The sequence below is a fragment of the Bos mutus genome, chromosome 6 (genome assembly GCF_027580195.1).
Source record: "Bos mutus isolate GX-2022 chromosome 6, NWIPB_WYAK_1.1, whole genome shotgun sequence".
NCBI classification, from domain to species: Eukaryota; Metazoa; Chordata; class Mammalia; order Artiodactyla; family Bovidae; genus Bos; species Bos mutus.
The window spans coordinates 25,287,017-25,314,541 of NC_091622.1; the positions used below are offsets into that span (position 1 = coordinate 25,287,017).

Genomic DNA, 27,525 nt, shown 5'->3' on the forward strand with positions numbered 1-27,525 from the left:
CTATGTGGGAATGAGAGAGGAGAAATATGTAATCCAGAAAAAAAAAAAAAAGGTACATGTAAGAAAATATTTAACTAATGAAGTCAAGATGTTATTTGAAATTAGCATATTGCAAACAAAGTTAATATTTGAGTGCTGGTTCAGTGCCCTGTTACTGTTGGTTTTACTAGGTCTAAGAATAAGCTGATGGGCAGGGCTTAAAGATCCCAGATCACATGTGGGTAACAGGATGGTGTTCAAGCATATAAGAATCTGTGCAATCTATCTCTTGTATGTACTTGAACAGGGAAGAGCCTGTAAGTCTGTAATTCACATCTCCTGCCAGCAGAGAAAAGAAGAAACATGAGCACAGCAGGAAAAGTAAGGCAATTTTTTTTTTTTAGAATTATTCTAATTAATGTAATACTCATGTTTGACTGCTCGAGAGACAAGCATTGGCTAGAAAGGAAAGTTTCCTTTATTCAGGAGGCCAGCTGCCGGGAGCCAGCATATTGCATTTTGAGTGCATATTGCATATTGAGTGCAGCACTTTCCACAGCATCATCTTTCAGGATCTGGAATAGCTCAACTGGAATTCTATCACTGCCCATAGCCAGTGTGAGGAACTCCGCCCATGACAAAGGTCATGAGGAAGGAGGCTCGGCATACGCAAAGGCGGGATCAAGCCTCAGGAGTCCCCCATCTACCCCCAAAACCAGAGTCTGCCTACTTTCTGCTTTGTGCTTTCACCTACACCTCTGACTTTATGGGGGGCTGTCCCCCACTACCTCTCTCTGAAAAAAAGAGTTAGCTTACAGCTCCAGTTAATAATTCCTGGGTGTGACAGTGTTTAACCTACAAACTCCTTTGGAAATCCTCTAGCCTGCCTGAATAGGTTTTTCCGGCCACACGTGATTGTTCAGAGCCTCCCAACTGTGAGAGGCATGAGATGTTCTAAACTGTCTAAATACAGATTCCTTTGAGCAGTTAAAAGATTGATTAGAAATTGTATTGGTGAAAGGATTTTCACTTGTTGGGCCAATGTTTGCTGCTAAGTTTCCATATCCCTTATCTGCTGTGTCCCTGGCAGTGTATTGATTAATATAATTGGTGTAAGTAGTAGCTTTAATGTTTGTAACCTGGGACCCTTGAGTTAATTCTTTTTCTTGTTATAGCCCACCACACCTTTGCTCTGTAGGAATGCAACTTTATCTAATGCTTTTTGAGGCTGGCGCCTGACTTTAGAATAATCACCTTTAGAGAAACAGGCCTCTGGGCCAGAAGATGATGCAAATCACCTAAGCTTTTGCATATGATAAGTTTGCAGGAAGAAAGCCTGGCTTGCTGCATGACTCTACCCCTTCCCCCATTATCCTCTATGCATAACTTAAGGTATAAAAACTACTTTGGAAAATAAAGTGCGGGCCTTGTTCACCAAAACTTGGTCTCACCATGTCGTTCTTTCTCTTACCTTCTGGCTGAATTATTCAGCCTCTTTTCTCCACTGAATTTCCTCACTGAGCTATCCTTATTTCAGCCGCTTTTCTCCACTAAATTTCCTCACTGAGCTATCCTCATTCTATTACTCTTTATATCCTTAATTAACGTTTAATTAAGCAATTGTTTCCTGATCCTCGCCGACGCCGTCCCCGCTTCGAATTCCCTGGATCCACCGGGGCTGGACCCCGGCAGCCAGCAACCTGTGTGTTAGTCGGTCAGTCGTGTCTGACTCTTTTGCAACCCCATGGACTATAGCTTGCCAGGCTCCTCTGTCCATGGAAATTCCCAGGCAAGAATATTGGCGTGGTTTGCCATTTCCTTCTCCAGGGGATCTTCCCGACCCAGAAATTGAATCCATGTCTCCTGCATCTCCTGAATTGGTGGGCAGATCCTTTACCACTGAGCCACCTGGGAATCAACCATGCAATATATAGAGATACACTATTTAATGAATAACAGAATTCATATATAAATTAGAAATAATTTATACTGAAATACAACTTAAGATATATGCTTCAATATACAAAGTATACTAAACTACAATTGAGAAGGGCAATACCTAAATATCTTTAAGAAGTATGTAGAGCATCTATATATATTAAAATCTATATTTCCTATATTAAGTAAATGTGAAATAGTTATAGCCAGTCATGAGTAATTTTCAAGTCTAATGTTAGAAATGAAATGTTTTTATCAAGAAGTTATGTCTATATTAAGATATCATAATATAAATGTGTTATTCTTTATAATATAACTTAATATTATTCTTTATAATATAAATGTTATTCTCTTTGATCATAATCATTCTTTTTATGAATATAGGAAAGTTAAATGTGACAAAACTTTTATTGACCTCAAAGCATTAGAATCATCAAGGCTAAGCAAACCGACTGAGATGCAGACGTTGAGAATGGACTTGTGGACACAGCAGGGGAGGAGAGGGTGGGGTGACTTGAGAGAGGAGCACTGACGCATATACTGACGCATATCGTGTGTGAAACAGACAGCTGGTGCGACACCACACAGACAGCTGGTGCGACACTGCCGTAAAGCGCAGGAAGCCGAGCTCAGTGCTCCGTGGTGACCTAAATGGGTGGGATGGGGGGGGAAATGCGTAGTAAGAGGGAGATTCAAGAGGGATAGGATATATGTATACGTGTAGCTGATTCACAGTTGTACAGCAGAAACTAATACAACACTGTAAAGCAATTATACTCCAATCAAAAAACAAAAAAAATTTAAAGATAAAGCAAACCAGAATCAACATGCAAATTGTGATTTTAAAGTGTCCTATTATGGCACAATTTAGGGAATTCCCATAGAAATGTTATCTTCATGCAAAAGCCAACGTGATTTTACAAAACAAAAAAAAATAATAATAATACTGATACTGTTGGAACCACTATTTACACTGAGAACAGATATATTTGGTTCTAAGCCTTCCACAGACTCATGTTTATTTGTTCAATGTGCTTACAGGTACAGAGAAATACACGTGGTTGTTCAATACAATCAATTCATGTTGTTTAACTGCTTAATGGCAAAAGCCTGTGCAATTGTTTCTAGTAGGCTTGCTGTGTAAGGAGTGAATTGTGCAATATAATATCTTGCTATAATGGCAGGCCTGTATAGTGTGGCCTATATCAGGCCTATATATATATCAGGCCTATATCAATAAGACTGGTTGGAAACCATACAGATGATCAGTTGGCAGTTTTCTTATTTTAACTTTATTTTCATGCGTTGCTGATTGGCATTTACAGTAGCATATTACATTTCAAATGAAGAATACTTAAGAAAAAGAAAATTTTAATTTTTCAAAACTCAGAGTTCAGAGATCAAAAGGGTAGGCCAAATGCATTAATTAAATTTATGAATTACAGGCAATCAATCCCCCCTCCTCAGGTACAATGTCAATAACTGTTAGCTATATGATAACACTTCACTTATGTTTAACCTTCTGGCATTATATTTTCTTCAAATGCTAAATGACAATAGTAATAATACCTACTTTTGTAAGGTGGTTGTGAGAATTTAATAAACTAATACTGGAAAGCATTTAAAATAGTGCCTGGTACATAGAAATAACTCACTAAATATTAATCACTGCTATTATTGTTATCTAACTTCTAATCTTTTGTTAATCTTTTACTATCATCAAGTAGTGAAAGATAAAATGGTATTCATTCTTCAGACACCCAGGTTTGTAACTTTGGGAAAAGTACTCTCAACTATTGAGTCAGTTGAGCCTCAAGCTTTTCATCTGAAAAATAAGACTAATGATTCAGTAATACTACCCTGTGAAGTTTAAAAGTCAAACTCGTATTTCACCCAACACAGCCACTTGTGCCTGCTACATCATTGGCACCCCAAAATTCAATACCTCTCTACCATTAGTGTATTATATCCAAGCACTCTTATATTTCTTGTGGCATTGGCCATGATGAACACTTTGCAAAGTGGAAGGATTTGGTGTATATATAGTAAAAATAAATTATCAGATAAATTTCAATTGAATTTTTATCATGTTTGTAGTATGTTGTTAATTCTCTTTAGAAAAAACTCTCAATTACACCAGCTTTGCAAAAGTGAGGACAACCCTTATGTTACATTCCCAAGCACTAAACATATATGCTTAACTGTTATTTGTAAGAACATCTGTAGGTAAGCTATGCTAGCTAGAAAGTCAAACACAGTTCTCCCATTTTTAAGTGTGTGTGTGTGTGTGTATGTGTGTGTGTGTTTATGTGTGTGTGTAGTTTTAATCTCTACAATTTTAGGCTCAAATCCAATCTGAAAGAAATTTCTATTCATAAATTATATAACAAAACAGAGCTGCCAAATCTAACTTCCAAATGAGTGATGCAAACAAGGAGCCCATAGAAGAAATAGAGAGAGAAATCAAAAGAGCAGGCAAATTGAGAAAGAAATTCTAGGCTGGGAGGCTTAGGAATTCTAAAGTCAAATCATTTTGGCTTAAGTGGAGAATTGAGCAAGAGGGAAATGAATTTCATGTCAACAGACACTGAATCTGGTAGTAATATGATAGTGATTTAGAACTTCATGGACAAGACAACAGCTTTGGATAAACAACCAATTTCAGAACCACATTAGGAAATAGAACCTTCAGAGGGAAAAACAATGATGATCTTTCTTCATAGAAGAATATATTACATTTTTATCTCAATGTCTCCCTACAGTTAATTCTGTTTCTCTTTCCTTGTGTTACTGCCTTACACATTTTTATAAAAAGTCACTATTATTCTTTTTGCAAATCAGAGGTTGTTCATGTTCATGGAACAATATTAAGTTTCAGACATGGGGCTAGATGGTACATGTAAAAAGATTAAAGGCACATTCCCTGAATTCGAGGCTAGGGGGACAATGGTGTCATCTCTCTGCTCAATTTTCAGGTAATAAAATGCAAAGCAGCTGTGCTGTGGGAGCTCAATAAACCATTTTCCATTGAGGAGGTGGAGGTTGCACCCCCTAAGGCCCATGAAGTTCGTATTAAGGTAAAATTTTTTCCATTTCTATTTAATCTTAGGTTTAAATTTTTCAGAATGTAACAATGAAAGTAACCAAAGCACTTGTAATACAGTCATCCAGATAGTGGAATTACATTTGTTGTCAAGGGAAGCTGTAAATCAAAATTGTTAAATTTTTTAAAAAGAGACCAAAGAGTATGTACAGTATAATCCTAGTGAAACGAAGAAGAATTTATGTGGTGGCTCAGCAGTAAAGAATCTGCCTGCCAACACAGGAAACGTGGGTTCGATCCTTGCATTGGGAATATCTCCTGCAGAAGAAAATGGCAACCCACTCCAGTATTCTTGCCTGGAAAATCCCACGGACACAGGAGCCTGGTGGACTACAGTCCATGGAATCGCCAAGAGTCAGATACGACTTAGCAACTAAATAACAACAGCAACAACAAAAAAAAGTGCAAACGAATATATATCATTTAAAATCAATTAGCATTATGTGGTGGCACTTAGGTAACTTTATTTTCTTATCTGCATTTTCTATTTCTATCAAAAAGGCTGCATATTATATGACTTCAATAGTTCAGAAACAATTATTTCACAGATTACTCTGCATAAAAGGAAAGTGGAGCATTACCAGGCTGAATAACTTCAGGTATAATTTGAAACTGTATTTGGAAGTGTAGGAATTATTAGCAAAACGCTTTAAAATTCTTCAATGCAATTTCAGGAAAATGAGTATGTTAAGTCAATCTGAGGGTCATAGTCTTATCTGAATCTAATCAACCCCCCTTTACCCTATAGATGGTGGCCACAGGAATCTGTCGCTCAGATGACCATGTGGTTAATGGATCTCTGGTCACACGTCTTCCTGTGGTCTTAGGTCATGAGGGAGCCGGCATTGTGGAGAGCGTTGGAGAAGGGGTGACTACAGTAAGACCAGGTACAGAATTCACACTTAGGAAATGTGCCTTGGCTCAGGGCCCCAAGATGATGTAGCCTGGATAATGACACTGAAGCAATGAGAGATGACGTATTTAAGGCTGAGCTGGGACAGAGGTCTCTTTCTTTACCCGCTTCCTGCCTGACTCAGGCATATATGCATCCATGCACTACTGTATTCTCTACATCAGCAAGTATTTCTTGAGGACCTACTAGATGTCAGGCACCACGTTAGATCCTGGGAATACATGAGGATTGAAAGAGACCCAGTGTCTGCCAGGGTAGAGTTCATTATCAGTTAATTCCCATGTTAGTGTTGCCAAGCACTGTCTTCTACCAGGTCCAAAGAAAACTACTGATGAGACAGAAAAAACATGTCTAGACATAGTGGGGACAAACATAATCAGTGTTTTGAACCTGTTCAGGGCTGACTTCACACAGTGGGGATTGTGAGCTCTGGACTGAATCAACATAATCTCTTCTCAGGTGGGACGTGGAGCCCATTCACAGGTTTCCCCTTTGAATATATGGCCACTTTTCCTTCAGTTCAGTTAAGTCGCTCAGTCGTGTCCGACTCTGCGACCCCATGAATCACAGCACACCAGGCCTCCCTATTCATCACCAACTCCCGGAGTTCACTCAGACTCACATCCATCGAGTCAGTGATGCCATCCAGCCATCTCATCCTCTGTCATCCCCTTCTTCTCCTGCCCCCAATCCCTACCAGCATCAGAGTCTTTTCCAATGAGTCAACTCTTCACATGAGGTGGCCAAAGTACTGGAGTTTCAGCTTCAGCATCATTCCCTCCAAAGAAATCCCAGGGTTCAGAATGGACTGGTTGGATCTCCTTGTAGTCCAAGGGACTCTCAAGAGTCTTCTCCAACACCACAGTTCAAAAGCATCAATTCTTCAGCACTCAGCCTTCTTCACAGTCCAACTCTCACATCCATACATGACCACTGGAAAAACCAAAGCCTCTACTAGACAGACCTTTGTTGGCAAAGTAATGTCTCTGCTTCTGAATATGCTATCTAGGTTGGTCATAACTTTTCTTCCAAGGAGTAAGCGTCTTTTAATTTCATGGCCGCAGTCACCATCTGCAGTGATTTTGGAGCCCAAAAAATAGTCTGACATTGTTTCCACTGTTTCCCCACTTTTCCTTAAACGATGATTAAACGTGACTGGTTACCAATTTTCTTGAATATTTACTGTATCCTATTATTATATATTAATACAAATATTTTTAGAGGTAAACAGTGAATAAACAGAAAATTTCCATGCCATCATTGCATATAATCTCTTAAATGTTATTTTTCTGAGTCTTTTGGATAAGTAGCATAGATGATTAAAAATAAAAATTATGTTTAATTCTAAAAAATCACTTTAGCTAGTAGATTTGACCTCCCAACTTACAAAACATTTAATTGACCTGTAAACCAAAAACAATAAAATAAGTTGTCTGGTTTGAGTTTCAGCTCTTAATATTTCCTTTAGTTAGAAATCTATTAATAACAAATGACACCCCTACTTTTCACCCTGCTCCCTCCACCAGTAAAAATAAATTATCTACAAATCATCAGCTACAAACATTTGAAAGTCAGTTCCTATCCTAAAAGAAAGTATCTAACTCATTATTGACGGTTGAGGTTTTCAGAAGACTGTCTTAAATTCTTACTTGTCCTTTTTTTGTTTGTTTTCCTTAAAAAAGAATTAATTTTTTAAAAGAAGGATTCATTTCATAATAGAGATAAGGATAATCACTTTGAAAAGCCAGGAAATGGATGTTGAGGTTCTTATTTTTACTGTATTATTACTATTACTATTACTGTACTATTACTATAAACTATTAACAGATTATCTAGTGGAACTATGGCAGACTGCTCACAACTGAAATATATATTTATACTTATATTAGTAGTAAGACTATTTAAGGTTTAATTACTAAATATTAAATGAGATCATATCTATAAAATCCCTAAGAGAAAGGGCACACAATAAAAGAGAACTATCAACACAGTGGAACTACTTTTAAAAATCATGTTTTCCACATTTGCAATTTCTTTGGGCGTCTTCAGTATATATAAACTCAAACCGATAACAATACTGACAGCCAATGACCAAGACATAATGCTGACAGGACCCTATTCTTGGAGACTTCTCAAAGTCAAGTGCCTCTAATACATATGTATAAGCTTTAAGTTAACCAGTCCATTCTGTAGGAGATCAGCCCTGGGATTTCTTTGGAAGGAATGATGCTAAAGTTGAAACTCCAGTACTTTGGCCACCTCATGCGAAGAGTTGACTCATTGGAAAAGACTCTGATGCTGGGAGGGATTGGGAGCAGGAGGAGAAGGGGACGACAGGATATGAGATGGCTGGATGGCATCACTGACTCGATGGACATGGATGTGAGTCTGAGTGAACTCCGGGAGTTGGTGATGGACAGGGAGGCCTGGCGTGCTGCGATTCATGGGGTCGCAAAGAGTTGGACACAACTGAGCAACTGAACTGACCGAACTGAAGCTTTAAGTTCTTACTTAATTTCTTAATTCCTGTGTAGAAATTTAAGAAGAATCTGTTTTATCCTCATCCCCAGGTGATAAAGTCATCCCACTCTTTATTCCCCAGTGTGGAAAGTGCAATGTTTGTAAACACCCAGAAGCCAACCTTTGCCTGAAACACCAGTGAGTATCTGTTACTCTCCTTGGCAGTGAAGGAAGCTGCACGCTAGTTTTGCTCCTGTCTTATACCCGCTTGTGTTTGTGTGTTGCACTGACCAGGCTGAAGGAGCCTCGGGGGACCCTTAATGATGGTACCTGCAGGTTCACCTGCAGGGGGAAGCCCATCCACCACTTCCTCGGCACCAGCACCTTCACCCAGTACACAGTGGTGGATGAGATGTCAGTGGCCAAGATCCATGCAGACTCACCACTGGAGAAAGTCTGTCTCATTGGCTGCGGATTTTCTACTGGTTATGGGTCTGCAGTCAAAATTGCCAAGGTAGGAATAACAATGAGTGATAAAACCAGCTACACTCAGACTGTCACGAGCTAAAAGCAAAGCAATTTCTCACAGGAATCTGAGATCATTCTTCACATTTATTGGAAGCTTTCCCCTCTTCTACCATAATAGCATTGCTATGCTCCACAGAATTGAGGATGTTGATTAAAAGTAGAAGATACCCTCAGAAGGAATTCAGGGCATGTCCTAGAAAATGTATCTGTTACCACAAATGAAAAGCTATTGATAATTAGTTAAGAACAAGTAAAGGTGTTTTCCATAATTATTCTTCTGTACGTGTTCTTTGTGGTATTACTAAGTTTTAGACCTAGGAGTTCATTTTATCATTCATTTAGTGCCTACATGAGCCATGAACAATAGGTTCTGCTAAGTTTTGAGGAAGCAAAAGTAAACAAAATGAAGGGGCTGACTATGAGTTTAGTTCATGGATCCTCTACTCCCAGAATTAGGATCAACAGGAGATTCCAGAGCCTGACCTGATATCCTGATATACCTCCAAACTGAGGGTCACCAACATGCCCACTCCCTGTATCTCTACGAGGAAAGCAATAAGGCTTCGATGATGCATGAAGCATTTATTCCACTGCTATACTTCCTCCCCAGCCATGAACACACACACACACCCAAACTTCAATGTGGCAGGTTTTAAGGAGAAATTCTTTAAAGTCTTCTCTTCCTAAAAGGTTGGAAATCTAGTAGTATCCTTTTGTTTTATGGACTGACACCCAGAGACATAAAGCCATTTGCCCTACATCTTACAGGTAGTTAACATGACAACTGCGACTAGCCTCCTCAAAACTCCTGCTGAATGACAAACCACAGTAGATATTTACCAACACTTTTAAATCACAATCACAAGCCTCATCTTTTTCTAAGGTAAAAAAGTGGTGTTGTACCCCCACAGAATGTTTTCTTGGTACAGGAGGAACATTTTATCCACAGTGAAGTCTGACTATAACAGACTAGGTTTATTAAACAGTCCCTTAGGTAAGTTAAGCTATTGTGAGTGCGTGTTTTCCAAATTTCTGTGACCTTAGCACTAAGTCCCTTGTGCAATTGCATCATCTGAACAGATTGTCTAATTGAACCTGCGCACAGAGTGGAAGCCAAGGGTACTTGTGATAATGGATTTCATCCATTATTAAAATATAAACCAGCTTTTCATTGCATTATTTTTCATTTGTGTATTTTTTAAAGCAGAGATAAAGACCCATTAAGAACACATTGATCTCAAGCTGTATTATCTTAAAATTACCTGTTAAATTTCCCCTGTTGTTAAGTTTGCTTAAGCTGGGGATAACTCTTCTCTACTTCACAGCTTCTTTCTGCTCTCATTATACATCATGACTACTGAAAGTTTTTGAACCAAGGTGTTAATTATTGAGGGTTCAGTTGGATTATTTTCTCAGTCTCCTCTCTTCCATTTATTATTAATTTCCCTAGAATTGTGTTTGTGTATGTGTGATGGACTGAAGCTGGCATCAACAGATTTGAGGCACTAGATTTTCTTCAAGAGGGGAGTCACTAGCATCTAGAGCTCAATGGTCATCCAGTCCACTGGCTCCCAGCCTGGGTTTCCCGCTGGAGTCACTTGGAGACTTGGTCTTGCCTGCAGAGTTGTTGTCGTTGTTTAGTTGCTAAGTCGTGTCCTACCCTCTGTGATCCTATGGACTGAAGCTTACCAGGCTCCTCTGTCCATGGGAATTCCCAGGCAAGAATACTGGAGTGGGTTGCATATCTTTTTCCACTTACCGGCACAGAGTCTGATTTAATTGCTTATGGGCTGTGACCTGGGTATTGAGATTTTTTTTAAAGCTTCCTAGGTGAGTCTAACGGAGAAGGCAATGGCACCCCACTCCAGTACTCTCGCCTGGAAAATCCCATGGGCGGAGGAGCCTGGTAGGCTGAAGTCCATGAGGTCGCTAAGAGTCAGACACGACTGAGTGACTTCACTTTCACTTTTCACTTTCATGCATTGGAGAAGGAAATGGCAACCCACTCCAGTGTTCTTGCCTGGAGAATCCCAGGGATGGGGGAGCCTGATGGCCACCCGTCTATGGGGTTGCACAGGGTCGGACACGACTGAAGTGCCTTAGCAGCAGCAGCAGCAGCAGCAGCAGGTGAGTCTAATGTCCAGGAACATTAGAGAAACACTAATCTAATTCAAACCCGTCATTTCAAGTGTGAGGTAGCTAAAGTCAAAAGAGGTTTTTACAAAAGGTTGGACATAATTTGAGTAACTTCTGAAAAAAACAAAGCATGGCGCTTTATACAATTTAGGCCCTTTCTAACAATTGTTGTTGGTGGTGGTGGTTGTTGAGTTGCTAAGTCATGTCCAATTCTTTGTTAGCCCATGGACTGTAGCCCACCAGGCTCCTCTGTCCATGGGATTTCCCAGGCAAGAATACTGGAGTGGGTTGCCATTTCCTTCTCCAGGAGATCTTCTGACCCAGGGATTGCACCCGCATCTCTTGCATTGGCAGGTGGATTCTTTACCACTGAGGCACCTGGAAAGCCCTTAACAATCATTACTTAATCCATTTTCACATTTTCTGAAAACACAGGTCACCCAGGGCTCCACCTGTGCCGTGTTTGGCCTTGGAGGAGTTGGCCTGTCTGTTATCATGGGCTGCAAAGCAGCTGGAGCAGCCAGGATCATTGCAGTGGACATCAACAAAGACAAATTTGCAAGGGCCAAACAGGTGGGTGCCACGGAGTGCATCAACCCTCAGGACTACGAGAAACCCATCGAGGAGGTGCTGAAAGAAGTGAGTGGTGGAGGTGTAGATTTTTCATTTGAAGTCATCGGTCGGCTTGACACCATGGTATGTATTTTGAAATGTGTCAAGACATAAGCTTCTGCATTCTAGAGTTTTCTTTAATGTGGCAGAATATAAGCATTATATAGAAAGAATATTTTTAAAACTATGATGATTTTCCATTTCCTATTTGTTACCTGGGTTGCTTAATTTATTATGATGAGGAATCTCATTCCATCAGTCAAAAACAAACAAACAAACAAACAAAAAAAACCTGTCACGAGTACGAGTATCATGTCCTGTTTAGAGAGGGAGGGGGGGTTTACTGAGCCATCATAAATTTAATTTTTAGTTTTAAAAATTCAAACTCAAGTACATATAAAGAATATAAATTCTGTTCTCAAGTTGGCAAGTTTGATTTTTCAACACATTCTTAACAAAAAATGATTTAACAATATTTGTATGTTTTAATGAATTCTCTTTTTTCAAGACCATACTTGGACCAAAAAAAAAAAAAAACCAATGAGAAACTTTAGGCTCCTTATCATTTTATTAACAGAAAATATGCCCCATTTATCACAGCAGACAGCACAGTGCCTGGTACATAAAAAGCATCCAAATCTGTGTGCTGAACTGAATAATTTAAAAGGTCAACAGGTTTTCCCACCAAAAAATTTTAAGTGATATGTATCTTGTAGTGTTGTTTGCGGATTACATGAGATGACACATGTAATATATTTAGCAACTGCCACCTGTCAGTGGTAAGCTCTTAATAAATGTTATCTGGTGTTGTCAAAAGGAAGTACCATTTCCAACTGTGCAAAACTTACATCATCTTTAAAATATACATGATATTTCCCTCCTCCAGGGGATCTTCCCAACCCAAGGATCGAACCCAGGTCTCCTGCACTGCAGGCTTTCTTTACTGTGTGACCATCAGGGAAACCCCATACATGATACTACTTTCAAATAATTACAGATATCATCAATTGCAACAGAGAACACATCTCTAGCTACATTCGCCCTAAGCAGAGTTCTCTAGAATCCTAGTGAATAAACCCCCAGAGACCAACACAATCACTCTCTTTAGGTTCTCCAGTAAGTCCCAGCAGTGCTGCTAACAGGAAGCAGCACCTTAAGAGTAAAGCTCTTTGCAGCCTTGACCAGGAACAGTTATTCCATAGACGACTGATGTTCCAAGGCTGTCGCTTTCCAAGGCTGTCACTTGCTCCTTATGCCATTTTTAATATGGTTTTTCCTCCATTTTCTCTTGTGGAATTGGATTATTTTAAGTATCTGATAGCCACATGTCCTGAGGTTCTCTGATCGTCCAAGTGTCATACTCCAAAATCAAAGGGTCAACTACTATATATTTCTAGGGTGGGGGGTGTTTTCCTAAACAACTTTCTTACTACACACATGTCTAAAAACCTGACTGGAGGGAAAAGGCTTTCTTTTTAAGTTACAGAGTAAAAATAAATAAAAGCTCACAGAAGGTCAAAGCACATTTAAAATATGCCCATTTTCACCAACAGCTATATGGCTTTTTTGGCCAACAGCTTGCTCCTTGGAAGAAAAGCTATGACCAACCTAGACAGCTTCTTAAAAAGCAGAGACATTACTTTGCCAACAAAGGTCCATCTAGTCAAAGCTATGGTTTTTCCAGTAGTCATGTATGGATGTGAGAGTGGGACTATAAAGAAAGCTGAGCGACGAAGAATAGATGCTTTTGAACTGTGACGTTGGAGAAGACTCTTGAGAGTCTCTTGGAGTACAAGGAGATCCAACCACTCCATCCTAAAGGAAATCAGTCCTGAATATTCATTGGAAGGACTGATGCTGAAGCTGATGTGAAGAACCGACTCATTAGAAAAGACCCTGATGCTGGGAAAGATTGAAGGCAGGAGGAGAAGGGGACGACAGAGGATGAGATGGTTGGATGGCATCACCGACTCAATAGACATGAGTTTGAGTAGGCTCCGGGAGTTGGTGATGGATTGGCATGCTGCAGTCCATGGGGTCACAAAGAGTCAGAAACAACAGAGCAACTGAACTGAATTAAACATCATTAATTAGAAGGCAAAGCAGATCAAAATCACAAAGGGATTATTACCTCATACCTCTTCAAATGAATATTATAAAAAAAAAAAAAGCAATAGCAAGTGTTGAAGAGGGTGTGGAAAAAAGGGAATTTTGTGCACGGTTGGTGGGAATATAAAACAGCCATTATGAAAAGCAGTGTAAATGCTCCTCAAAAGATTTAAGATAGATCTTTTATCATGTGATCCAGCAATCCCACTTCTGGAAATATATACAAAGAAAATAAACTCACTATCTTAGACATGAGCATCCCCATGCTCATTGCAGCATTATTCATAATAGCCAAGATATGGAAACAACCTAAATGTCCATATGGATGAATAGATAGAGAAATTGTGAGGTGTGTGTGTGTGTATAATATACATTTGTGAACTGTATATATGTATATATATGAATGAATATTATTCAGCCATAGAAAAGAAGTACTGACATTTGCAAAAACTTGGAAAAATCTGGAGGACATTATGCAAAGTGAAATAAGCCAGACACAGAAGGACAATTATTGTATGATCTTTCCTATATGTGAAGTCTAAAAAAATTCAAATTCTTAGAACCATTGAGTAGAACAGTGGTGGCCAGGGGCTGGAGGAAGTAGGGGAGGAATAATGGGTAGATGTCAGACGGTACAAACTCTCAGTTATGAGCAAGTTCTGGAGACATCCATGTACAGCATGGTTACTATAGTATTATTAACTATAGTTAATAATACTGTTAATAATACTGTTTTATATAACTCCAATTTGCTGAGAAGGAAGATCTTAAATGGTCTCACTGCAAAAAAAACTAGTAACTGTGTGAGATTATAAATGTGTTCACTTAATTGTGGTAATTATTTCACATGGCATATGTATATTAAATCATCACACTATACATCCTAAAAACTCATGGCGTACAACCTAAAAATAAACGATTTTTGTCAATCATACTTCAAAAAAACGGGAGTTCAGTTCAGTGCTCAGTCATGTCCAACTCTTGGCAACCCCATGACTGCAGCACACCAGGCCTCCCTGTCCATCACCAACTCCTGGTGTTCACCCAAACTCATATCCACTGAGATAGTGATGCCATCCAGCCATCTCATCCTCTGTCATGCCCTTCTCCTCCTGCCTTCAATCTTTCCCAGATTCAGGGTCTTTTCAAATGAGTCAGCTCTTCGTATCAGGTGGCCCTAAAGTATTGGAGTTTCAGCTTCAACATCAGTCCTTCCAAGTGAACACCCAGGACTGATCTCCTTTAGGATGGACTGGTTGGATCTCCTTTCAGTCTAAGGGACTCTCAAGAGTCTTCTCCAACACCACAGTTCAAAAGCGTCAATTCTTCTGCACTCAGCTTTCTTCACAGTCCAACTCTCACATCCATACATGACTACTGGAAAAACCATAGCCTTGACGAGATGGACCTTTGTTGACAAAGTAATGTCTCTGCTTTTTAATATGCTGTCTACGTTGGTCATAACTTTCCTTTCAAGGAGTAAGCGTCTTTTAATTTCATGGCTGCAATCACCATCTGCAGTGATTTTGGAGCCCAAAAAAATAAAGTCTGACACTGTTTTCACTGTTTCCTCATCTATTTGCCATGAAGTGACAGGACCAAATGCCATGATCTTAGTTTTCTGAATGTTGAGCTTTAAGCCAACTTTTTCACTCTCCTCTTTCACTTTCATCAAGAGGCTCTTTAGTTCCTCTTCACTTTCTGCCATAAGGGTGGTGTCATCTGCTTATCTGAGGTTATTGATATTTCTCCTGGCAATCTTGATACCTTATGCTTCTTCCAGCCCAGCGTTTCTCATAATGTACTCTGCTGCTGCTGCTGCTGCTGCTAAGGCGCTTCAGTCGTGTCCGACTCTGTGCAAACCCAGAGACGGCAGCCCACCAGGCTACGCCATCCCTGGGATTCTCCAGGCAAGAACACTGGAGTGGGTTGCCATTTCCTTCTCCAATGCATGAAAAGTGAATAGTGAAAGTGAAGTCACTCAGTTGTGTCCGACTCTATGTGACCCCATAGACAGCAGCCTACCAGGCTCCTCTGTCCACGGGATTTTCCAGGCAAGAGTACTGGAATGGGTTGCCATTGCCTTCTCCAATGTACTCTGCATATAAGTTAAATAAGCAGGGTGACAATATACAGCCTTGATGTACTCCCTTTCCTATCTGGAGCCAGTCTGTTGTTCCATGTCCAGTTCTAACTGTTGCTTCCTGACATGCATACAGGTTTCTCAAGAGTCAGGTCAGGTGGTCTGGTATTCCCACCTCTTTCAGAATTTTCCACAGTTTGATGTGATCTACACAGTCAAAGGCTTTGCCATAGTCAATAAGCAGAAACAGATGTTTTTCTGGAACTCTCTTGCTTTTTCCGTGATCCAGCAAATGCTAGCAATTTGATCTCTGGTTCCTCTGCCTTTTCTAAAAGCAGCTTGAACATCTGGAAGTTCACAGTTCACGTATTGCTGAAGCCTGGCTTGGAGAATTTTGAGCATTACTTTACTAGCGAGTGAGATGAGTGCAATTGTGCGGTAGTTTGAGCATTCTTTGGCATTGCCTTTCTTTGGGATTGGAATGAAAACGGACCTTTTCCAGTCCTGTGGCCACTGCTGAGTTTTCCAAATTTGCTGATATCTTGAGTGCAGCACTTTCACAGCATCATCTTTTAGGATTTGAAATAGCTCAACCAGATTCCATCACTTCCACTAGCTTTGTTCATAGGGATGCTTCTTAAGTCCCACTTGACTTCACATTCCAGGATGTCTGGCTCTAGGTGAGTGATTACACCATCGTGATTATCTGGGTCATGAAGATTTTTTTTTGTACAGTTCTTCTGTGTATTCTTGCCACCTCTTCTTAATATCTTCTACTTCTGTTAGGTCCATATCATTTCTGTTCTTTATTGAGCCCATCTTTGCATGAAATATTCCTTTGGTATCTCTAAAATTCTTGAAGAGAACTCTAGTCTTTCCCATTCTATTGTTTTCCTCTATGTCTTTGCATTGATCATATGTTTATATCTTTCCTTTTCTCCTTTGCTTTTCATTTCTCTTCTTTACACAGCTATTTGTAAGGCCTCCTCAGACAGCCATTTTGCCTTTTTGCATTTCTTTTTCTTGGAGATGGTCTTTAGGGTAAATGTATATAAATTAGGAAAAAGGTGCCCATTTAAATGGGCAGTAGAAATATGGATCCATTAAAAAGGAAGACCATCAAGAGGAGAAGAGATAAATATTGATGATATAACTGACCATATATCTGGTTCACCATCAAAATACCTGGTTCAAAGTACTTAGTGCAAGATATCTACTTAATAATTAAATGAACTAACCATTTCAGATTGCTCTGGGGTCACATGATGATAAACGTTACCTTTATTTGAAGAATCAGATTATATATGTGTAATGGTATTTTCATCTTTATTATTTTCTAAAGAAGATTTATGTACATAAAACATACAATTTCATTCATCTACCGTTTCATTCAAAATATTTTCTGGGCATCTTCTAAAGCCACATGTAGTGGCTTTAGGAAATAATGGGAAGTGAAGAAAAAGCCAATCTCTTCCAGCCACACACTCACAATTTAACTAGATCCATAGCACATGATACTGTGTTTCACAAATGGGGACTACCAGAGAATCCACTTTAATGATGCTACATATTAATTTTATTCCAGATGTCTGCCTTGCTGTGCTGTCAAGAAGCATATGGTGTAAGCGTCATTGTAGGAGTATCTCCTCATGCCCAAAATATCTCTGTGAACCCCATGTTGCTGTTGACTGGACGTACCTGGAAAGGAGCTATTTTTGGTGGTACGTGGCAACCTACTCCAGTATTCTTGCCTGGAGAATCCCAGGGACAGAGGAGCCTAGTGGGCTGCTGTCTATGGGGTCGCACAGAGTCTGACACGACTGAAGCGACTTAGCAGCAGCAGCAGTTAGGCTTGAGCGCTAAATTCTTACTAAGGTCAGGAATTCTTCCCTTTTGCAAGTGACAAGGCAAGGGTTTAAAATGCAATGTAGTTAAAAATACACTAAGATTCCTTTGTATCTAGAGGCTCCAAATCAACTAGATGTGGAACTAATGTACCCAAAAAGTCCCAAGGTAGACTTTAGTGGTGTCCCCATAAACTGACTAGGATCTTTCAGCATCATCTCTTTTGACACTGGTGACTGCATAATGCACTGAGATGCCTAGGAGGATCCAGGAAACCCATAGCAACAATTTATGTCTGCACTCACTGCCCAGATGTCGACAACTACTGAATCTCTTCTTGACTCTGAGAACAACCATCTACACTATAACTTCTCTATGAGGGAACTAATAACCAAAGGCTCTGGTTTGTTGGGCGGGGAGATTTTTTTAAAAGTCAAATCACTTCAAAAAGATATTGAAACATACACTCTTATTAACCTCAGCAACAGTAGTCTGTGGACACTTTATAAACTTTCATTTAAATTTTATGTAGAAAGTCTTGTCTCTAAACCTCTGCTTATATCTGGATGAATCTAACATTGATGTCACTTTCTTTTCAGGCTTCAAAAGTAAAGAATCTGTCCCCAAACTTGTGACTGATTTCATGGCTAAGAAGTTTTCACTGGATCAGTTAATTACCCATGTTTTACCACTTGAAAAAATAAATGAAGGATTTGACCTGCTTCGCTCTGGAATGAGGTAGATTTTAAGTTTTGGTGGGGTTTGACTAACAGAGAAAAAGAGGTTGAAGGATGAGAGAAAGGCAAGGATGGATTGCCTTGGTTTTCCATTCCCAGTTCAGTCTCTGCATGTAGAACACATAAGATTATATTGCAAGAAACTAAAATGCTTTGTATTTCTTGTTCTGCTGAAGCTAAATTATGTTGGTCACAGCAAATCTGAATGATCAGACCCTCTGCCATCTTCACAAGAATATTCTCTGCTTTGCAAGGAAAAAGAATCAGAGACATATAGTCATATAACATGGAGTTATCCCAGTCCCTGCCTGGCCACTTAAAATGGTTGACTATTAATAGCTACAAATTTAAATTACATTCCAGACATCCAAAAAACTCATTATGGAAGTCAGTGGAGCTATACAGGCATCATTTTCTATGCATATATTACTTTTTTCAAAAAATGCTGACTATTATTTTTACTCTTATTTTTCCATCTACAATGGATTTTTCACAAATAAAAATTATTGCAAAGAGGAAGGGTACAAAATGCTATTTTAAATGTTTAAATCTACATTTTCTTCAAAACTTACAAAACAAAGTCAGTTTCATTTTCTACCTTTAATATTAATCTTTTACAAACACCTAAAAAGAAGAATTTCATCACTTGCATTTATAAATGAGACACAGTTAGTTATAGGTAGTTTTACCTAACTCCCACCTTCTTGTTCCACAGTCTCTGCTTTCTCTGTGACTTCACACTTCTGCTCATCAGGTTTTTTGGTTTTAAACACTATTTCTTGAGCAGCTATACACATAATATATACTAGACACTTAGTCTGATAAATATAATTGAAGAAGGAAAGAAACTAGCATCCAAACAGTACCAGATCACATCCTTTCTAAAAAGCAGTTTGGTCATATGTATAAGAAACCTCAAAAAAAGAAACGTAGATCCTATGTCCCAACAGTTACATTTCTCAGAATCTATTCTACAGAAATTATGAGATATGCAAATGAACATATCTTTAAGCATGTTTATTATCTATAACAGCAAAAATTGGAAACATCCTAAAAGTTGAACATTAAAAGAATATTAAATAAATTCCAAACATTACTAGAAATTAATTAAGCCATTTAAAAGGAAATGATTTCATTAAATTGGGAAATTCTCCTGATGTAATTTTAGGTTATAGAGTAGAGAATACAGAACTTATATATATAATACTGTTCCAAGTTTTCAATCAGAGCAATAAAAACTTAACATATGTTTAGAAAAAAGATAATCAAAATTCAAGAAAATATTAACATTGATTATTTCTAAGTTGTGGGATTACAGGTTATTTTTACTTTCTTCTTTATATTGTTCTTTAGTTCCTAAATTATCTATATACATTTTTTCATATATATGTATATATATACACACACATATATACATATATACTAATAATTTTTTAAGATACATAGATCATCTTTTTCTAAACCATTTATCCATCAGAAGATGGTTTTTAGAAAGGACATTAGTTCCAGTAAAATGTTACATTTCTGATCTTCCAAAGAATAAAGTCTCTCCAAACACAAATCAACTTTTTTTCTACTTTTAAGTTTTCTTAAGCATTTCTTTATCTAAGCTCTGTTAAAATTTTAGCATGGTCTTAACTTTATTACATTATCAGCACTTTTAGGCACATTATCTATCATCTTGTAATTTGTGCAACTTTCTATTTGGATTTAAATCCCAGGAGCCCACACTAGATGTATGTTTTAAAGTAAGGTACAAGTCTCTCTAAATCTCTGCATCTATCATCTCTACAATGGAAATAATATTAGAACCTGCCACATAGTGTTGTTTAAATAGAGGTTTAAATGATTAAATACATGATGAGGCTCTACAGAGTGACAGATAGCATGAACTTATTACATGTAATTATCAATTGTTATTTTGTATTTGTTATTGTATAAGGAATGTAGACTCTCAAAAATGATATTTTGAAAATCTAATACACAATGAAGCCTAAATGATAGTCACACTCAGAACGTTATAATTGAGATTCAGGTTGGAGAAAGACAACAGAAAGAAAAGATGAGCTGACCTTTTACTTGACTTGAGTGCATTAGGAATGGGAATGGAATAGCAGGAAACAAACACAGCTTTTCAAAGAGACAAACTGAATGCTCTTTGTACTCTCCCATGGAAGAGTGTATATTATCTAAACACTAAAACAATTTCTATCTTTTATTTTCGGTTTCAGTGTCCGTACCATCCTGACATTTTGAGACCATACACACACCTTCACTTCTGGCAGTCTTCTGCCTCCTCTATCATCTGAAACATCAGCCAAACATCATCAATAATTCTGTCCTTCAGAGGTACTACCAATAAATTGCACATGGGAGCTTTCCAAAAGAAATAAAAATCAATGTGAAATCATTTTTCAAGCAAATTTTAAAAATTTAAGTGAGAGCTAGATAAACCATCATATGTGTAATTGAGTCTAATAAAGTCTTCTTAATCATTCTGCTCATGTTGAATCATGTCACCTTTCAGACTAAGGAATGGTATTTCTTTTGACTTCTTGTACTTTTTGTGTCTTTGCCACCCTTAGTCTTTTAGCCGTAGTCATTGAGAAGGACCTTATTATACTTCCCCTCAACATATATGTGATGGTGTATTGTACTCAAAATTGTCTACCTGTATGTCCACTGTCTGTATTTTCCTCTTTAGGAAATGTAGCAAAACCCTACAGTAAAAACTATAGTTTGAAAAAGAATACACTCTGATTTATAAGTGGAGAAGGTCCAGAAATTCTAAATGAAGGAAATTTTTTAAGGTAAATATCACACGTTTAAGGTGAAGGGAAGTGTTTTTATACTACATTTTCACACTACATGTGATAAATGTGAAGTTTGAATACTAAATCTGAAAACTGAACTATTCTTAGAATCATATTCCAAAAAGTCTAATTTTTACTCAAGAAAGAAGTTTATTGGTTAAAAGATCTTAATTATTATCATTGCAACTGTAGTTAACTGAAAATGAGCCATAAGGTAGCTAAAAAGTAATATGGCAACTTGAAGTCTAGGGATGGGAATAAAGCAGCTGTGGACACAGCATGTAAAATGGGTAACTAAGAAATGGCACAAACATCCAAAGCAATGGATTTTCTATGCACATACACATATAGATGTATGTTTTTGCAAAAGTATTTTTGAACGAGAACTTTTCTATTAACTACCATGGCTTAAGTCTGCAACCCCAAAATATTTAATCGTTTTGAACTTGTGAAAGCCTATGGTACCCACTTGTTAATCCTTTCTCTAAGGAAGATTTACATTTTGAGCTTCATCTCTAAATGTGTAATGAAAGCTTATTCATGTAAAGAGTTTTAGCTTAGTTTAGTTTAGTTTACATGTGACTTGCTTCGATATTGTAGAAAGGACTCTAGACTCAGAGCAAGTAATCTACCACTTGTTTGTGACCTTCAGTAAATCACTCAACCTCTCTAAGCCCATTTTATCCTTTGTTTTAAGAAGTCATGAACTGATTACAGGTTCATAGAAAATTAGATGGAATGATGCCAGTGAAAAGGCTTTGTCAACTATGAACTGCCATGTAAATGTAGGGAACCGTGTCATGGTCTTCTCAAAGACACTGAAGCAGATATTTAGGGTTGGGGGAGCTTTCAGAATATCCCTAGGTTTTCAGAATGTCCTAACATCATGGAACACTACGTTCTCATTTTGATGGGTGCTCCAGTGCTTTTATCTTGGTGCTGATAATGTGAGATACTGAGGACAAAGAGATGGTTCTAAAGGCCCATGTCACATAGTGGGCATAAAATCCTACTGGTTGCACAGAGGTCTGCATCCAGTTCCTTCCCCCGAGGCGTGGAGAGCAGGTGGAGAGCGGGGTTGGTGAGCATATTAGTGTTCTCACAGAGGGGCACAATGCTCCATGAGGTGTATGAGAGGGAGGTGGGGGTGCCTTCTGCACCCAAAACTTCCTCTTTATTCACATTGACATTGGCAGGGAAGGGGACGTTGAAATCAAAGTAGAAAAATGGAACCACAGAGTGGCTGGTATGCTGTAATGGTGCACACGGTCAGTGTGTCCTGCTGGCCTTCAGCGATAATTTTGACTCTAGAATCAAGAATTTCCAAATTTGCTGCTGCTGCTAAGTCGCTTCAGTCGTGTCCGACTCTGTGCGTCCCCATAGACGGCAGCCCACCAGGCTCCCACATCCCTGGGATTCTCCAGGCAAGAACACTGGAGTGGGTTCCATATTTGCTGGTTTGCTTTAAAAAGTGTTAACTATGAATATATATAGCTTGCACTCACTTTCAGCCAACCACAAAAAGCTTAGTCAAAATGAAGAAAATTTTCAAAATTTGTAGAGGAGTAATTGCATGTTGATGGTTTAATAGCATTGATACAGTGACTTAGCTCCTCCAAAAATAGTAAATAAAAAGAAGTAATACAATTAAATTATATTATATAATAATATAATTAAATTAATCCTTTGCTACTTTACAAATCATACAAGCTACTCTAGAATTAGAAAGTCATTTTGACAGAAGCATTCAAAAATTACTCAAAAGTTAAAGTAGAGTAAGAGCAAGTATGTATTTAATAATTATATTCTTAGACACCCTAATACTTAATTCCATTAGCAAATGATTATTGAACAAATAACCTCTACCAAGTAGTCCCCCAAAAATGTTAAATGGACAATTTTATTGAAATAAATTAAATTACGTTTATCTGAAAAAATACGCAGCAATGTTCAGGAAACGGGACATTGCATAGGAAGAGAAACCAAACTCAGTGTGGCAAGAATGAAACTAGAATGAGAGCACTATACGCACTCAAGGCCAAGCACCATTTTGATGAAATTAATGATCATGCATGTGTCCTTGTTCTGCTCATTTCATCCACTTTGGATCCAAGGTCCAGAAGATCATCTGTATAATCTCATCTCAGTCATCAAAAGAACCTGGAGGTTGCTGAATAACTCACAAGGTAATAAATAACTCACAACAAAGAAATTACAGAGGTTTCCTTGTCCAGTCTTGCTCTTTGAAGTATTTGCCATGTCAGCAAATAATTTAGTAGGTTTATTATGAACAAGTCAGAAGTCATCAGACAATTCTTACCTAAAAATGATATTTAAAGACTACCATTCACCAACAAACCAATAATTTCCAGTGTTTGGGAGATGCCTAATCGCCTTAAAGGGTTATAACTACAACTTTGAAGTGAAGAGAAATTTAGTACTTTCTAAGTTTAAATAATGAGTGTTTCCTAGCTAATTCCAAATTTTAGAATGGGTGAGAGAGAGATTGAGAAATAACTTGAGGACTGAATATTTCTTTTGTTATTGGTTTTTTACTTGTGATGAGTACCTTTATGGCTTATTCTCCTAGCAACTTTCAAAAATGCATTACAATATTATAAGCTATATTCTCTATGCTATATACTACATCCTTGGGATATTTAGATGGTAACAATAACCCGGTGTACGAGACAGCAAAAGAGACACTGATGTATAGAACAGTCTTATGGACTCTGTGGGAGAGGGAGAGGGTGGGAAGATTTGGGAGAATGGCATTGAAACATGTAAAATATCATGTAAGAAACGAGTTTCCAGTCCAGGTTCGATGCACGATACTGGATGCTTGGGGCTAGTGCACTGGGACGACCCAGAGGGATGGTATGGGGAGGGAGGAGGGAGGAGGGTTCAGGATGGGGAACACATGTATGCCTGTGGCGGATTCATTTTGATATTTGGCAAAACTAATACAATTATGTAAAGTTTAAAAATAAAATAAAATAAAATTAAAAAAATCAAAAAAAATAATAATAAACTGAAAGCTTGTACTTTTTACCCTTATACCTATTTCACTCACCCCCAACCTCCACCTATGGTAAACATTCTGTTCTTTATATCTTTGCGTTTAGTTTTTTGAATTTCCATATGCAAATGAGACTATTTCAGTCAGTTCAGTTGCTCAGTTGTGTTCAACTCTCTATGACCTCATGGACTGCAGCACACCCAGGCTTCCCTGTCCTTCACTGTCTCCCAGAGCTTGCTCAAACTCATGTCCATCAAGTTGGTGATACCATCCAATCATCTTATCCTACATTGTCCCCTAATCCTCCTGCCTTCAATCTTTTCCAGCATCAGGATCTTTTCCAATGAGTCAACTTTTCTCATCAGGTGACCAAAGTACTGAGTTTCAGCTTTAGCATCAGTCCTTCCAATGAATATTTAGGACTGAATCCTTTAGGATTAACTGGTTTGATCTCCTTGCAGTCCAAGGGACTCTCCAGAGTTTTCTCCAATACCCACAGTTCAAAAACATCAACTTCTTCAGGGATCAGCTTTCTTTATTGCCCAACTATCACATGCATACATGACTACTGGAAAAACCATAGCTTTGACTAGATGGACCTTTAGAGGCAAAGTAATATCTCTGCTTTTTAATATGCTGTTGAGATTGGTCATAGCTTTTCTTCCAAGGAGCAAACATCTTTTAATTTCATGGCTGCAGTCACCATCTGCAGTGATTTTGGAGCCCCCCAAAACAAAGTCTGTCACTGTTTCCATTGTTTCCCCATCTATTTGCCATGAAGTGATATGACTGGATGCCATGATCTTCATTTTTTGAATGTTGAATTTTAAGTCAACTTTTTCACTCTCCTCTTTTACTTTCATCAGGAGGCTCTTGAGTTCCTCTTCACTTTCTGCCATAAGGGTGGTGTCATCTGCATATCTGAGGTTATTGATATTTCTCCCGGCAATCTTGATTCCAGCTTGTGTTTCCTCCAGCCCACCATTTTGTGTAATGTACTCTGCATATAAGTTAAACAAGCAGGATGACAATATACAGCCTTGACATACTCCTTTCCCAATTTGGCACCAGTCTGTTGTTACATGTCCAGTTCTAACTATTGCTTCTTGACTTGCATACAGATTTCTCAAGAGGCAGGTAAGGTGGTCTGGTATTCCCATCTCTTTCAGAATTTTCCAGTTTGTTGTGATCTACACAGACCAAGGCTTTAGTGTGATCAATAAAGCAGAAATAGATGTTTCTCTGGAAATCTCTTGCTTTTTCAATGATCCAGCAGATGTTAGCAATTTGATCTCTGGTCCTTCTGCCTTTTCTAAATCCAGCTTGAACATCTGGAAGTTTATGAGGTTCATCTGGAGGTTCACGAACTGTTGAAGCCTGACTCGGAGAATTTTGAGCATTACTTTGCTAACATGTGAGATGAGTGCAAATTGTGTGGTAGTTTGAACATTCTTTGGTGTTGCCCTTCTTTGGGATTGAAATGAAAACTGACCTTTTCCAGGTCTGTGGCCACTGCTGAGTTTTCCATTTGCTGGTATATTGAGTGCAGCACTTTCACAGCATCATCTCTTAGGATTTGAAATAGCTCAACTGGATTCCATAACCTCCACTAGCCTTGCTCGTAGTGATGCTTCCTAAGGTCCACTTGAGTTCACATTCCAGGATGTCTGGCTCTAGGTGAATTATCACACCATTGTGGTTATCTGGGTCATGAAGATATTTTTGTGTGCAGTTCTTCTGTGTGTTCTTGCCACCTCTTCTTAATATCTCCTGCTTCTGTTAGGTCCATACCATCTCTGTCCTTTATCGAGCCCATCTTTGCATGAAATGTTCCCTTGGTATCTCTAATTTTCTTGAAGAGATCTCTAGTCTTTCCATTCTATTTTTTTCCCTCTATTTCTTTGCATTGATCACTGAGGAAGGCTTTCTTATCTCTTCTTGCTCTTCTTTGGAACTCTGCGTTCAAATGGGTATATCTTTCCTCTTCTCCTTTGCCTTAAGCTTCTCTTCTTTTCTCAGCTATTTGTAAGGCTTCCTCAGACAACCATTTTTCCTTTTTGCATTTCTTTTTCTTGTGGATGGTCTTGATCACTCCTATACAATGTCACGAACCTCCATCCATAGTTCTCAGGCACTTTGTCAGATCTAATCCCTTGAATCTATTTGTCACTTCCACTGTAGAATCATAAGGGATTTGATTTAGGTCATACCTGAATGGTCTAGTGGTTTCCCTACTTTCTTCAATTTAAGTCTAAACTTGCCAATTAGGAGACTTTTAGTATCTGCCTTTCTCTGTCTGACTTATTTCACCTAGGTTAACGTCCTTGTTGTCCATCCATGTTGTCACAAGTGGCAAGTATTCATTCTTCTTTATAGTTTCTTTATAGCTGAATAAAATTCCACAATATATACATAGTAGAGTATATATTATCGATTCACCTGGACACTTAGGTTTTTTCCTATGCTTGGCTATTATAAATAGTACTGCAGTGAACATGTAGGTGGATGTATCTTTTCCAGTTAGTGCTTTTGTTTTCTTTGCCTAAATACCTAGAAGTAGAATCACTGGATCATATGATAGCTCTATTTTAAATTTCTGAGGAACCTCCATACTATTTTCATAGTGGCTGCATCAATTTCTACATTCCCATCAACATTGTGCAAGCATTCCTTTTTCACCATATCCTTGCCAATACTTGTTTTTGCTGTTGTTGTTCAGTCACTCAGTTGTGTCTGACTCTTTCCAATCCCAAGGACTGCAGCATGCAGACTTCCTTGTCCTTCACCATCTCCCTGAGCGTGCTTAAACTCATGTCCATTGAGTTGGTGATGCCATCCTCTGTTTTCCCCTTCTCCTCCTGCCCTCAGTCTTTCCCAGCATCAGGGTCTTTTCTGATGAGTTGGCTCTTTGCATCAGGTGTCCAAAGTATGAGAGCTTCGGCTTCAGTATCAGTCCTTCCAATGACTCTTCAGGGTTGATTTCCTTTAGGATTGATTGGTTTGATCTCCTTGCTGTCCAAGGGACTCTCTAGAGTCTTCTCCAGTACCACAGTTCAAAAGCATCAATTCTTTGGTGCTCAGCCTTCTTTATGGTCCAACTCTCATATCTGTACATGACTACTGGAAAAACCATAGCTTTGACTATATGGAACTTTATCAGCAAAGTGATGTCACTGCTTTTTAATACACTGTATAGCTTTGTCATAGCTTTTCTTCCAATGAGCAAGAGTCTTTTAATTTTATGACTGCA

The 27,525-nt window shown here is 38.4% G+C and overlaps 1 protein-coding gene across 1 annotated transcript; it reads left to right on the forward strand.

Moving 5' to 3' along the window:
* Positions 1-245: 245 nt before the first annotated feature.
* LOC102284797 (alcohol dehydrogenase E chain) lies at positions 246-23,991 on the forward strand. The gene is made up of 9 exons (XM_005898813.2): positions 246-360; positions 4,893-4,994; positions 5,769-5,907; positions 8,504-8,591; positions 8,688-8,907; positions 11,493-11,753; positions 17,447-17,582; positions 18,306-18,444; positions 20,675-23,991. The coding sequence occupies exons 1-9, from the start codon at positions 343-345 to the stop codon at positions 20,697-20,699; spliced, it is 1,128 nt and encodes a 375-aa protein (XP_005898875.1). The 5' UTR covers positions 246-342; the 3' UTR covers positions 20,700-23,991.
* The last annotated feature ends 3,534 nt before the right edge of the window (positions 23,992-27,525 follow it).

Bases quoted from the DNA above. Each gene is read 5' to 3' on its own strand.
- LOC102284797 (XM_005898813.2), top strand. The intron at 11,754-17,446 runs GTATGTATTTTG...ATTTTATTCCAG, and splicing joins TCGGTCGGCTTGACACCATG to ATGTCTGCCTTGCTGTGCTG. The intron at 17,583-18,305 runs GTACGTGGCAAC...CTTTCTTTTCAG, and splicing joins GAAAGGAGCTATTTTTGGTG to GCTTCAAAAGTAAAGAATCT.